Below are 14,389 nucleotides of genomic sequence, written 5' to 3'. Positions count from 1 at the left end.
AATAAACTGGTAACGAGTTTTTAAACAAGACTATTTCATTGTTCTGGAATGCTTTGGAGTTTGTCTTAGCTGGCAACTCCTTGAAAATGAATGGTTTTAATAATCAAAACCTGACTTTTACCACCACTGGGATTCTGTTGGAGAGCAGGGTCTGCTTACATTCAGGTAGGAGGTAAGTTCTTTATTTCGAGTTAGGTCCTTGGATTACAACAATATCAGCTAGGTCCTGTCAGGGCTCCATCCTATTAAATGTGCCCATCTCCTGGCTTCCCTCTTCATAACACACCAACACTCGCTCTCCGCATTCCAGACACCACATTGGACATGAAGGAATTGGGCGCACGCGGGATACTACACATTCACACTGAGTTTGGCCGAGATGATGGACAACTTGGGCAACTTTGTTTGCTTGATTGGTAAAGGAGAGATGTCAGCCTATTACTACCTCCAGGTTGCAGATCTTTACGGGCATGGGAGATTAACCCAGTGTCCTACCATTTGACAGTAAGTCACCCATGTCAAACCCAATCTTGCAGCCTTCAATGATGCTGGACAGAGTGGGGTAATGAGTTGTTGAAGTGAATTGGAGAAGAGTCGATCCCTGAGGAGTAACTCAGTTGATTTAAATCCGTGTGTCTAGTTTTTCAGTAGACCTAAACCAGGTAACAGCAGCTGGCTGGTCGATGCGATCTCAAGCTGCTCAGGCATCCAGTAGTATATGCATACATATATGTTTGCTGTCTTGGATAGTTAGAACCACCTCTGTTCTATTCCATAGGATGCTTGGGTCCTACAGTCCGATTGAGTGTGGACAAATGGTTTTGAATAAGTTTACATTCTTCAGGGATTAAAGAACGTTGAGTAGTTCCCACAGTTTTTATATTTTTCCTAGTAAGGGTTGGTCAGCTATGGGACTGTAGATGGCCACGATCTCTCGATCTTTGTTCAGTTTTTGCAGGGCTAACGTGACAGTTGCTAGTTACAGCGTCTTTTAGGCGTTCCTAGATGATGAGATTTATGAGCTTAGTGCTTGTTGTGGGCACTGGGACGAACAGACCTAAGTTTGTAAACTCTCACTTCAGTATGTCCATTTCCAAGCCCTTACTTGTAGAAGAATACAATTTCTATTATTTTCGCTACTAGAGATGCAAGTTATTTCTCTTGATTAAAGCGGTTTATGCCACAAGGGTTAACGTGTCTCAGTTGGCGTAAAGTAACATTAGCTGTTAAAAGCTCCCTGTAAACAGTAACTGTAATCGTCACCAATCAGAAGTTGAGGATACAACTATAGATCACATTAGAGTCTATGCCAATGCTCTAACCGCCTCCGAAAACGTCAGCTGGTCAAAATGCTTTCCCGATGTCTGCCATATGGAAGATTTAGAACGCCAGGGGGTCGCAGGGTTCTGGGTGGTAATGGGGGGGGTCCTAATTTCTCCCGCACTCTACAGGTAGCCCTGCCATATGCAGACTTTTTACTTTGCACACTGTGGTACTGTTTGAGGGAGCCCTAATACTGAGGGACACGTTTAATGTAGAGGTGCCCAGTACTTATCCACATAATGGGCCTCGAAGCTTTACCTGGTTGCTTCAGCTCTTATAGGTGCTGTTGGCTACGAGGCATTGATAGATGATAGAATCTCCTTTCTCCAAGAGTCACCCTTACTATAAAATAAACTTTATTTCCTTACATAGCCTTCATTTGCTCTTTCTCTTGCTGACAGCCGGTGTCCTTGTGGTTCCCATTTTCCCCTATCTCCCTGCTATCTCCTATCTAGCTGGAGAGATGCAATAAGGTGATATAGGATACAGTAAATGTTTCTTCTTCTTCCTTCTAGGCTGACATGGTCCTCGCTGGGCTGAAGATTGAGCAGGGTGTCCTTGTGACAGCTTCCCGGTGTCAAAAGCCAGAAGAGGTGAGATTTGGAAAAGTCAGAAATCGTTTGTTGACTGTCTTTGCTGTCCCTAGTGCCCATAAAAGGTTTCATCTAATATCACCACTGACCTCTGTCCTGTTCTCCTCTTCCCAGAAAGAACTTATGACCTTGTTGAAGCCTTTGTCGGAGAAGATCCAGGCGATTCAAGATTTTAGAGAGAAGAATCGTGGCAGTAAACTCTTCAATCACTTGTCGGCTGTCAGCGAGAGCGTGCCGGCCCTGGGCTGGCTGGCAGTGGTGAGATGAGGAGCTGTGAATGCTTGAGAATTGGGCAGTTTTTTTTAATGAACTTGGGTTTGAGGAAGATTTGAAGATGAGTGCCATCTGTCAAACTAAGGTTTTGTTTGTGGACGCCCTCATTAGCTCAGTATGTTTTCTAGATCAGTGTGTCGGCTACTTGGAGTGCAGAACACATTGGGAAAGGGTGGGGCCTCCATTGTGGTTTCTCTCTGGTTGTGTGATCGTCAGACTTCCAGTTGTCGTGTGACAGTGGTGAGATGCCTAGGAGCATTCTGCATGTACTGTGGTTGGTAGCAGTGACCTGTTTCAGAAGGGCAGTTCTTGTGCACCGCATGTGATGGTAGAATTTCCCTCTTCTCAGGTGTTTCGGTCACAGCCACTGTGCACATCATTGGTAAGCTATTCTTTCCTGAATATGCATTTATACCTGTTTCTTATCTTCTAACTCACTTTGTAAGGCCCCAAAGCCAAGTCCCTACGTGAAGGAAATGAATGATGCAGCCACGTTTTACACCAACCGGGTGCTGAAAGACTACAAGGATGTGTAAGTTCATCACTGGGGTTTGGGTGGAATTTGATTAACTACTCACTCATTAACTAGGTAAATCACCTTCTTGAGAGACCATGTATTTCTACTGACAAGATAGTACAGACACTCTGAGGCAACGCAATTCTAGGGCAAATAACTCGTGGGTATTCTACTTGCTTACGCCAGCAAGTAAATGAGCCGAGCTTATTCTCTATCATTGTGTGTTCAGAGGTCACGGCTTCAGTTTAGGAAGTACACCCGAAACAACAAGAGGAAAGGGGGTGAGAAGTAGAATTATGCGAAGGAAGGCTCATGTCTGACCCTAAGGTGGAAAAAATGATGGGCTATCAAGAGGAGCTGCTCTTAAGCATTCTGATGGGGATGTGAGGCCACTACATAGGTTACCGGAAGATCAGAGCTGGAACATTTCAGTGGTGTAACTCGTACAAGTGAGCCTAGTGCTTCACATTTTCATTTGCGAACACTCATCCTCGGACGACTCCTCTAACGTCTCATGGCTTTTGGTAGGAGTTGTCTCCATAGAGAGGAGTGATTAAAGCGTGGCTGCTTTGAACTTATTCATACTTCTAATTTCGTGGTTTAAGTTGCTCAAACTACAGAGTCTGTAGTTCTGTACTATTAAGTTCTCGAGACACAGTGTAACTACAGCTGTGCTCATTTGCAAGTTCAAAGGATTTGCTAACTGCAAAATGTGAAAGGAAATGAGTGGCCTTTGTACTAGTTGACCATGTTGGGCGGGATCTTTCTGAATAAGACTACAGATACTCACAAAAGCTTTTTGTAGGCCATCGTCTCTGCCTGAGTTCACAACTCTCACCATTTCTTCCCTGCACTTTGTTTCAGTCCAGTCAGCATTGCTGCTGGAGTGCATTCCAAATGTGACGTATTGGAAAGGAATGCCCCAGTCTCCCACTCCTCCAATAGAAGCATGTAGAAGTTTGGAAGATGCACTCCCACAGGATGGAGCATCAGAATGCATGATATTGTCCACCCTGCCTACAAATTGCAGTGACTTGGGGCCTCTACTTGTCTGTCATTGACCCAAGGAGCCAGCTAGGACCTTCAGCCCCTGCAGACATTTTACACCATGCCAGACCAGCACGTGGACTGGACCAGGCTTATTTTCTTCCAAAACATGAAGTATTTTTACCCTGTTTATGCAGCGTTGTAAACTGTTTGTAAGAGTTTCTGACTAGTCTGTCCCCTGCTGATTGCAAGGAAACCCAATATCCATATTCTGACAAGCTGCTTACTTCCCCTTCCCAGATGCCAGAAGTCTTGTCCTAGGACTTCCCGGCTCTGGATAAAAGGAAGGGACATGGCTTATGTAAACCAATTAGAAATGGCTCGGGTTCAAAATTCTGGCCCAACGTGGTAGTGGAAACGTTTGCTGCTGCACAGTACGCCTTTTGCATCTGTGAATAAAAATAAAAAAACAGCACTTTGCAGATGGGGAACATTAATTCAAAGCTAAGACTCACAACTTTTCTCAACTTTGTACACCGCTACTTATAATTATAATACAGTTTCCCATTTGTTATCATGTATACATACATACAGACGTGTAGATATTATAGCTGTGCCATTGTAGCTAAGAGTAAGTTACACTTTTCAAGAAGAATTACAAATCTATTTTTTGTCTACACCATAGAAATCTTGGACAAATGTTCTCCAAATTTAGAATAGCTTCCTGGGTTGTACACGTGGCAACACATACGAAGTTTGAACGTTGAGCTAGGATTTCATCATTTTAAATGAATGTTTTGTAAGCCATTCTGGAGTACGTTTTTACACAAGTTTCTTTATTAATATCACGACAGTCACATTTTCCTGGGAGTGCTGCAGGAATCTCATTGTGCCCTGCCTTTTAATGCATATGTAACCCCACCGGCAATGCTAATCGGGTTGTTTCGCCTGATCTTTTAGGTCTTATGTCTTTGGTAACCACATATGTAGCTTGTGTTCATAGGAACTAGTTAAGTTTTCTAGCACTATACAAGCGTTCCTATAAGTTGATCCAGTAATATCAATTTTACCAATATCAGAAGGATGAAATTCTGAAATACTCTTATTGAGATTCAAATCAATATCCTGAAAGCCACATACACTGCCGATGGCACAGGGGCTGGCGCACTTAGCCATGAGCCTATAACCACCTACAGACATGCAGAGGTCATGTGAATCAAGTAGACTGGTTCACAGAATGTTCTTTCTTTCTACAACATCTTTTTTTCACTTTTGGTTTGGACAGACTTCACCTTCTATCCTTCCTAAGTAGATAAACCGAGTGCCATAATGTTTAGTAACTGTTGTAATTTTTACAGCCGTTTGAAATGACAGTGTGATATTTAGGGCTATATATAAAAAAACTGTTAACTATTTTTCATATTGCGCTGCTAGTTAGAAATGGTCCGACAGGAAAAAAATAAAACATATCATTATTAAAATATATATGTTCTAATTAAATGTACATTTTAATTTACTTTACTTGAAGGAAAAATATTTTTTTCAGATTTTCTGTCGTGGCTGGTTTTGCGTATTGAGTATCTTGTATGGGAGATGGCGGGCTCTCTTGTTGTGATGGGAGTGTTTCAGGAAGCTCTGTTCATTTGTACATGTCAGCAGCTTCCATCCTGCTAATTTCACATCATTCCCCAAGCTCTTAAAGCAAAAGAATTGGGGAGAGAGAACACGCCGCAATACTCACTTGGCGTATTTTTTTAAAAAAAAGGAACAAAGGGTGGGTAGCTGTTTGTGAATTGTCCTTGGGTGGACCAGATATCACTTTTGTGGGCATGACCCACCTTTCCGTCCCCCTAGAACTGGGCCAGATCGGATGGCTGGAACATGGACCCTGGATAAATCCTTGTGTACACTCCTGCCCTAAGCGTGTGCACTTTCTCTTGATTCTCCAATCAATTTCACCCTGGCTATCCCCTTTTTTTTTATTTTTTTTTTTATTTTTTTAAGCGACAGAGCCCCTTGCAGTGCTGATGCCCAGGGCTGTGCGTTTGTGTAAGAAATCTGGCAACTCTTGTAATACCCTTTCCCTGTCTCGCTCTTAGTGACAAGAAACATGTGGAATGGACCAAGGCCTATCTGAATATCTGGACCGAACTTCAGGCATATATTAAGGAGTATCACACCACTGGGCTGGCCTGGAGCACAACGGTAAGTGCGGATTGCGTCCGTGGTTGTCGGTGATCGCTGCAACTGTTCCTTGGATGGTCAGAAGGGAATGTTCTGTATCAGCTTGTCTTGTTCATTGATCACTTGTATTCTACAATGTGTCTAACAAGAGTCGTACATCATTTATAATAATTGCTAATGAAAATGTATCTGCTTCTCATCTTTCAGGGACCCAAAGCTTCCGGAAGTGCTGTGTGCCCTGCTGCACCACGAGCTGGGGCCCCTCCTCCTCCGCCTCCAGGACCACCACCTCCGCCACCACCAGCAGCTCCCAGCTCTCCAGACAGTGGGAGCTCAGTCAGCCGGTCCGAACTCTTTGCACAGATCAACCAGGGAGAGGGGATCACACATGGTGAGCGCCATGATGAACGGGGCTCCTGAGATGGGCCTTGGGGAGAAAAGGGGAGTATTGGGAAATGGGGATGCAATTTTAGTGTGGCATGAGAGCTCACAGGGAGATGGTAGGTGTATTGTATTAGAACAGTACAGCGCATCCACTAAGCGCATCCACTACCACTAGGGATCACCACAGCAAAGTAAGTTGCAATGAGGTTAGTTAAACACACTTTATTTGAAACGCGTTTAATGGTAGGTGGTGGGGTTTAGCGGCAGTGAGGGGATTTGCGGTGGGTTTCATTTTTAAGATAGTAAGGGCTATTTAGGGTTCAGGGGTGGATCGCATATAGGGGCGTTAAGCGTTTTTTAGTGTTCAGGGATGGATGGTGAATAGGGATAGTAAGGGAGTTTGGGGTTCAAGGATTGGCATTACGGGGTATTAGGCTTCAGGAATGTGTGGTGTATAGGGGTAGGAAGGGGAGTTTAGGATTTATGGATGGGCAGTGTTAGTGGATAGTAAAAATGTTTTATGTATTTACGTATGTGAATTAATTGAAATGGGGTTGCAACACGTAGTTTTATGCGTGGTAACAGTAAATGTCATTGAATGTATGTAAATGTGTTTTGAGTGTAATTGTTGTAACGACAAGGTGATGAATGGAATGCTTGAATTGATCCCATCTACTGGCAATCACTTGGGACACATCCCAATCCATTGTTTTTCACCCACCATGCCACCTCAGTTTGGACCCAGCCATATAGAAATTAGCCTTGACTTGGCTCCTCATCGGAGCAGTCCAGCCCGAACTGCCAAGCCAGGTAACTGTTATTGAGAATACGTGCTAATGCCTTGTGTGGTGTAGGGTGCGTTGTTATGGCCTATATTTGTGACTATTACAAGGTATGGTTTACAGGGAGATGCAAGGTGAGTATAGTGTAGATACGTATTGGGATTTGTATAGCACAAGCCTAGCTGTAAAGCGTCCGAGCGCTGTTTATTGAGGGAGGCATAAAATACAGTTTTTCATGGGGTGATAAGCCTAAGGATAGACGGGGTGATTTACATGAGGCCTAGGTGGAAGCAGTGTTAGATGTTTCTCAGGGAGGGACAGTGCAGGGTAAATACTGTGTTCAATGGTGTCTAGGGAGGTTCATGGTGTTGGATGTCTCCCAAACACAAGGGAGAGAAAAAAATGGGTCGGCCAAGCAGAATAGGTTTAGGATTACCATGCAAGGTTAAGATTGTCACAGTGTGAGTAGGATATCACCTTGGGCCAGAAGGTCCGTACTCTGTGAGCTGGGGCTATGTGGAATAACTTGGGGATGGGAGACCGCACTGTAAAGAGTGGGACTTTCTTCTTTACTTGTTCATTTGCACCTACTCAGCCTCTTTTTCTAAATGTGGAATTGTATGTGGTGTTCTGACAGGGTGTGTTGACGGTAGAGCATGAGCATAGGCTTCATTTTGAGATCCGACTGGGAGGGAAAGTTCAGAAACATTATTTTGTGTTCCTTGGAGTGCAGCAATGTTTGCTTTTTGTGTTTTCAATAGGTGCTTAATTCATGTGCATCTGATATTTTTATCAAATAGCTGTTTCTTGTGTTTCTCTCCAGCACTGAAACACGTCCCTGACACTTTAAAGACTCACAAGAACCCTGGACTGAAGGCCCCTGGAGGACCCGTCCGGAGTGGGCCCAAGCCATTCATCACACCAAAGCCTACTGCTGCTGCGAGCAGTGCACCCCCTAAAAGTGCACCCAAGAAAGAGCCAGCTCTTCTGGAGCTGGATGGCAAGAAGTGGCGAGTGGTAGGTGCCTCGAGCAGTTTTGACTTGCACTTGATATGTACCTGTTGGCAGCATTGCAGTAGTAGAATGTTCCTTGAGCAGCAGTACCAGGGAAGTGTTGCATTTCTTTCATCATGGCACAAGGGTAGGGTTTGGATGTGGGGAGAGAGAGTTCAAAACGTTTTGGGTCACATAGTATCAGCAGAGTAAGCTACATAACCAACAAATAGGTTTCAGCATGAACCTTTGAGGGATATTAAGGATTTGGGGTGAGGAGATGGTAGAGACCAGCGGCAGTCACCATAAACAAAGAGTGGTGGGGCAGGTGGGGTTGCACAGGAGACATTGCGTGGTGGGGAGAGGGGGGAGGGGGGATGGGGATGCAATACTTTGTGGGTTTTTTTTTTTTTTTTTTTTTTTTTTTTTTTTTTAACTTGGGGTTTGCCGCCTCCAGCTTCGCATCTCCTCTTGCCACCTCTCCTCTTCCTGCCTGCTGGTTTCAGCAGCCCCTGGGATAGACTCACAGCCTGTGCTTGTGGATCGGTCTGAGCAGGCAGAAAAGACGCCCTACTCGGGCCAGGGAGTCTGTGGGGTTTGCCCAGCTGCATTGAGCAGCTGGGCTGGAGAAACCCCACAGACTCCCTGGCCTGAGTGTGCATGTGTGTTTTGGTCAGCCTGAGACGGCCGGCCAAAACGCACATGCACACTTAGGGAGTGGAGTGCACGTAGCACTCCTCCCCCACCCCCCTCCTATGCTTTCGCCAGCCCCTCCCAACACCGCTGGCTTAGAACCAGCAAATGTAAAATAAAACTGCATGAGCATAGTTTTATTTTACATTTGCTGGCTCTGAGCCAGGCAGTGGGGCGACGCTCCCCTGCCATTGCGGAGACACTAGTGAGCTGGGTGTAGCTAATGGGACACTACTGTGCGATGGGAGTGCTACTGCTGATGGAGATGGGTTGGCTCTCCCGTATAAATTCTTTGTACTGTCTCGGGTCTCTCAGAGTATCTCTGCTCTTAAATCAAGTTTCTTAAAATGTTACATTATCTTTAGCACTTGGTAGTCGAACATCCATACTGCATTGTTAAAACAGCACATGACCACAGAAGTAATGTGTAGGAACTCTTGGCAGACACTAGCAGGCATTGCCACAAGTGCTACCTAAACTAGGTAGTCCATGTCAATTTTATGGAGAAAGGTGTCGGTAGCACAAAATGCAACTATCGTCCTTTTACAGTCAGGATTCAAGTAAAGCGCTCAATAGGGAATTCACCTTCTGCCAACTAGTGTAAGAAGTTTGGCGGCTTCGGGTTTTGACGGTTCTGGAGTCCTCATGGTGGTTCTTTAGGTGCATGCAGGAGAGCAGCTCTACTGCTCTACGGGATTCCCTGGGTCTTTGTTGAAGGCAGGCAGTCCTCCCGGACTTTGGGGGGCACAACAGCTTGCAGGATGAGACAACTTTTGCTCAATTCGATGGGGAACAGCAGACGGGCTGGCAGGGCTGGTGACAAGTCATTTCTTGCTTTCGTGTCTCTTCAGTGTCCTACGTAGGTCAGCAGGATCTAATTGTCTGGCTTCCTCTCCTGCGAGTAGCCAGATTCACGTACCAACGGTGATGGGCTCTTTGACGCTATCCTTCCTTGAAATGCTAATCTGCAGGTCATCCTATTGGGGTGAGGGAGAGGTTGTGAAGACCCTCTGCCTGATCAGGCTTTGTTTCTGACCTTCTCAGAGCAAAGGCTCTCACCCGTGGGTGTCAGAAGCATGTCTCTGGTGGCAGACTGGCAAACAGTCAGCCAGCACACCAGTAGCTGGTAGATTTTCAGAGGGCACCGCTAGGGTGCCCTCTGTGTGCTTGTATTAATAAATCTGACCCTGGTATCATTGTGGGTTTATTAATATTTTCAGCGAAGCCATCATGTAGCTGGGGAACTCATTTTAACATGCGTACTCAGGATGGCTTCCCTGTTCACTTGTACTGGCAGCATTAGAGCTGACTAGCACAGGGGCATATCTGCTCATGCAGGTATATCCTCACATGCAGTATAGTGTACCTTGCCTTAGAGCTGTACTGCCTGCTGTAGGGGTGACTTAACAATACTACATGCAGTGTCTGTGGGCATGGCACACAGTTGTGTGTGCTATGTTTCCACTTTTGTCTGCACCAAGACATGCAGCCTGCAGGGGCAATATGTATGTGTTTGGTATGGGGTCTTTTGGGGTGACACAATTCGTGCTGCAGCCCATAGAAACCCTCTTTAACCTCCTTGCCCTAGGTACCAGAAGTATCACTTACTAGGGACTTCGGGTAGTGTTCAAGGTTTTGCCAGTTGGGGTACAAATGCAGTTTTGAGAGTGTACTGGCACTGGGGACCTTGTTGGCAGGAACCCAGCGCACTTCCAATCGAAATCGCATCAAATACCAGGCAAAAAGTGGGGGTGACATGTAAAAAAGGTGCACATTCCTACATTAGTTTGACATGTAGGCAATAAAGTAATGGCATTTCTAAGTACTTGCAATGCACACTTTAGTAAGAGTTGGAGCAAAAGGCTTAGATTAGTAAGTTCATGGGTTGCTTTGATAGCTGACTCGTGGAATGGCTCTGTGTGCCATAAGTGTGTTGATGAGTGACTGGCAAATCTCATGCTTGGATGTCTACCCCCTTTCCCTGTCACTTCATTATCAGGGTACTCTCCTGCCTGACTTTTTCTCATTAGGATACTGTAGTGGCAGGTACGCAATTCAGTTCGAGGTTCACTCCTCTGTGATGACATTGCAGAGTGCTTGTTTTTAATGGATTTGTGCTTAAAAAGGAGATATCATGCAGGATTAGGTCAATGTTAACTGGTAACAAGGGTTGAACTCCATGGCTCACATAAAACCTTCACTACCGTCCCTTCTTTTGGAGTATTGTTGCTCATATAATTCTGTTTCTGAATCATACTGTGCAACCTAGGAGTGTTCAATTTGGTATCTATTTAGTGTCATCGGGTGTCTGCAATTCTAGAGACTTTAGTTAATGGCACATCGATTGGCAGCAGGTGAGCATGCCCAAATGTTCTGCGATCCTCCTCCCATCACTTGTTCATTTCCTAAGACAACATTCATTCCAGGGAGCTGGTGGTAACACTTTTTTTCAGTCTGCTGTTGTTGACACCGTAATAACTTGTATCATTGTTAATCTGACCGACTGGTGGTGCGACAATGGACAGGTGGTGGTGTGACGGAGCAAGACTGGCAGTGTTGCGATAGAGTATACTGATGTGAATGGGTAATACTAGGTGGCATAACCGGTGCAACAGGTATTTTTTCTGTGAATGCTTGTGGTGTGGCAGGTGGTACCAGCATCCATTCTGGCACTGGTATGAATTGTAACTGGATATTTCTCTCGACAGGAGAACTATGAGAATGCCTCCAAGCTGGTGATCAACGATACTGAGCTCAAGCAAGTGGTGTATGTCTACAAGTGTGTGAACAGCACTCTGCAGATAAAGGGAAAGATCAACTCCATCACTGTGGGTGAGAGCTGACACCCTAGCAGATCAAAAGGGAGGGGATCATAAAGCAACATTCTGGGATGCAGAGGTGTTGGGAATGGAAATCCGAGATACTTTCACACAATTGTGCAATAGCTACGTCCGTCTCAGTACTCTTTTTGATCACAATACTATTCTTGCAATTTCATCTCCAACTCTCTTCCAAACAAGTTTTAATTAATTCATGTTTGTTCTATCTACTAATTCTACAAGGATGTAAGTCTATGGCTTCTATATTGGAATCTTCATTTTGCAATGGAGGGTTGAGGAGGGGATGTACTAACAGTAAAATGTAGGAAGTGTGATTTGTGGTTTTTTTTTTTGTTTGTTTTTTTTGGCATGAGCAATCATCTTAGGCTAAAGTGGGAATACAAAATCGGTAGGATTCACGGGGGGTGATGTGGGTGGATTTTACTTCAATCCATAGGTCATTTTGCATCCACCTTCAAAGTTAAGTGAGGGGAAAAGAGCAGCAATAGTAAGTGAGCCTACTTAGTTGGCCATAAGCTACTTAGCCCCTTTCTGAACTGGATCGGGCTTTGATATTGAGGGTGTGTAGTATCTGTTACAGTCTGAACTTTGGAGCACTTGTTTACTGTGTGACACTAACGTCCAATGGAAATTCTCTTTGCACGTTCTCAGATAACTGTAAAAAGCTTGGCTTGGTCTTTGACGATGCTGTGGGCATTGTGGAAATAATCAACAGCCGAGATGTGAAAGTGCAGGTAAGTGTGCTCCAACGATTGTTGTGGTTCAACTGTGAGAAATCTGTTGCTGGGTTGTGCACTGAAATAGGAATAATGTGCTTAATAGTCGCACCATGCAGCACATTTCTGTGATCTTCCTTCACAAGAAACTCTTATTTTTTTCTAGCAAACCACATTTAAATGAATAGTGCAAGTATTTGAAAACGGTATAGTTTTAGTAAAACTGTATGTCTGTGCAAATATAATGGTAATTTCAATTAAAAATGTATTGTCTGTAATAGCAGTGTGCTACAGCACCATGCATACTCCACTCCACTCTACGCCACTCCACTTAACTCTGCGCAGTTCCACTTCACCTCACTGCACTCTGCAACACTTTGCCCTGCCCCCACCCCCCGGCCCACTTTGCCCTGCCCCCGGCCCACTTTGCCCTGCCCCCACCCCTGGCACACTTTGGCCTGCCTGCCACCCCCCCCCCCCCTTACCTCCCCAGCACACTTTGCCCTGCCCCCTCCCCCCCTGCATGCTTTGCCCTGCCCCCCACACACTACTCTAATCTATGCCGCAGCATTGTACGCTGCTGAATTCTATGCCGCTGCACTCTGACACTATACTCTGCTACACTTTGTGCTAATGCACGCCACTCTGCTCCACGCCACTCTGCACCATTCTAATCCATGCCACTATGCTCCACGCCACTCTACACCACTCTAATCTGCGCCATTCTAATCCGCGCTACTCTGCACCATTCTAATCCGCGCCACTCTGCACCATTCTAATCCACGCCACTCTACAACATTCTAATCCACGTCGCTGCACCTTATACCACTCTACTCAGTTCCACTCTGCCCTTCCAATACACAACACTCTATGCCACTCTACTCCACACTTTGCTATTCCACTCTACAACACTCTCCTGTACGCCACTAACTTTTAGCCATACTGAACAGTAGCCACGTTGATGTACAATATGGCTAAAACATTGTCCAAGCCAAAATCTCTTGTATAGGTGAGACCTATTGGTTTCGCCAATGTTTGTTGGGTGATAAAAGTACCCACTACCTGTCGAATGGTTTTACACACCCTCTTAATCTGCCTGTTTCTTTGTTGCAACACTGTTTGAAACTCAACTCCATGTTATTGTTGTGCTGTGAGTGTACAGTGTTTCTTTCCATGTGCCAGCATTATTGCGGTCTGGATTCCTTGACTCCGCTGATCTTCCACGATGTTCTTTCCTTGTAGGTTTTGGGTAAAGTGCCAACAGTATCCATTAATAAAACTGATGGCTGCCACGTATACCTGAGTAAAGATTGCTTGGACTGTGAGATAGTCAGCGCCAAATCCTCTGAAATGAACATCCTAGTTCCAACCAGCAGCGGCGACGACTTTGTAAGTCATTGACTTTTCTCTCTTCGTGACGTCTGCACAGAGGCATGGCAGACTTTGACTATTGGCTATGGTGCTATAATGGGCTGCTGGGTGGTTACCCGGAAGGGAGGATGTGTTCCTAGATTCGGTCTTGGTTTTGGGGAAAGAGCCGTGTTTTGGGGATGAGCTTTGTAACACACGAGGCGGGCTAAATCTGTTTCTAGAGAGTGCTATGGGTGTCTTAAATAAGGAAGAGGGATAAATTGTTCCTTGAGTATATTGTGACTGTTTTCAGAGGACGGACCCACCATTGTGCAAGGTATGAAAAATCTACCCAAGCCGAACATCCACGTTTTCCAAATTGTAGCACATAGTAAGTAACGTTGCTCAAATTGCACTCCTTGTATGCATAACAAACGTGTGCTTATGTGCATCGAAGCAGAGAGGAAATAAAAGTTGGTAGAAAAGTCTGGATTGTCAAAATAGTTTCCATGGATAGTTTGTGGCTGGAATGAGCAGTGGGCATGTATGGAGGAGGACATGAGGTCTGGTTCCTCTGTGCATTCGGGGCATTGTTTTGTGTTAGATGTTTAAACACTTATGTACGCTAGGAGCTGTTTCCAGTGTAGGTTTAAAGTTCGAAAAACAGTGGGTGTCTCAATGTGTTATAATCACTGGTCGAATCAAATATGTTTCAGAGTCCAGTCAAGTATCTTCCACAGAGTTTTATTATGTG

The 14,389-nt window shown here is 45.0% G+C and overlaps 1 protein-coding gene across 8 annotated transcripts in view; it reads left to right on the top strand.

Annotated features, from left to right (window-relative positions):
* The window catches only part of CAP1 (cyclase associated actin cytoskeleton regulatory protein 1), a 39,173-nt gene that overhangs the window by 23,178 nt on the left and 1,606 nt on the right, over positions 1-14,389 (top strand). For all 8 annotated transcript variants that reach the window (XM_085648334.1, XM_085648330.1, XM_085648331.1 and 5 more), the window contains 9 exons: positions 1,839-1,916; positions 2,031-2,174; positions 2,636-2,721; positions 5,793-5,898; positions 6,085-6,268; positions 7,867-8,060; positions 11,438-11,561; positions 12,221-12,303; positions 13,528-13,674. In XM_085648334.1, the coding sequence (XP_085504460.1) occupies positions 1,839-1,916; positions 2,031-2,174; positions 2,636-2,721; positions 5,793-5,898; positions 6,085-6,268; positions 7,867-8,060; positions 11,438-11,561; positions 12,221-12,303; positions 13,528-13,674 (1,146 nt within the window). The remainder of the gene's footprint in view (positions 1-1,838; positions 1,917-2,030; positions 2,175-2,635; positions 2,722-5,792; positions 5,899-6,084; positions 6,269-7,866; positions 8,061-11,437; positions 11,562-12,220; positions 12,304-13,527; positions 13,675-14,389) is intronic.

Source organism: Triturus cristatus, chromosome 3_2, assembly GCF_964204655.1.
Source record: "Triturus cristatus chromosome 3_2, aTriCri1.1, whole genome shotgun sequence".
NCBI classification, from domain to species: domain Eukaryota; kingdom Metazoa; phylum Chordata; class Amphibia; order Caudata; family Salamandridae; genus Triturus; species Triturus cristatus.
This window is presented reverse-complemented; position numbering and strand designations above follow the sequence as displayed.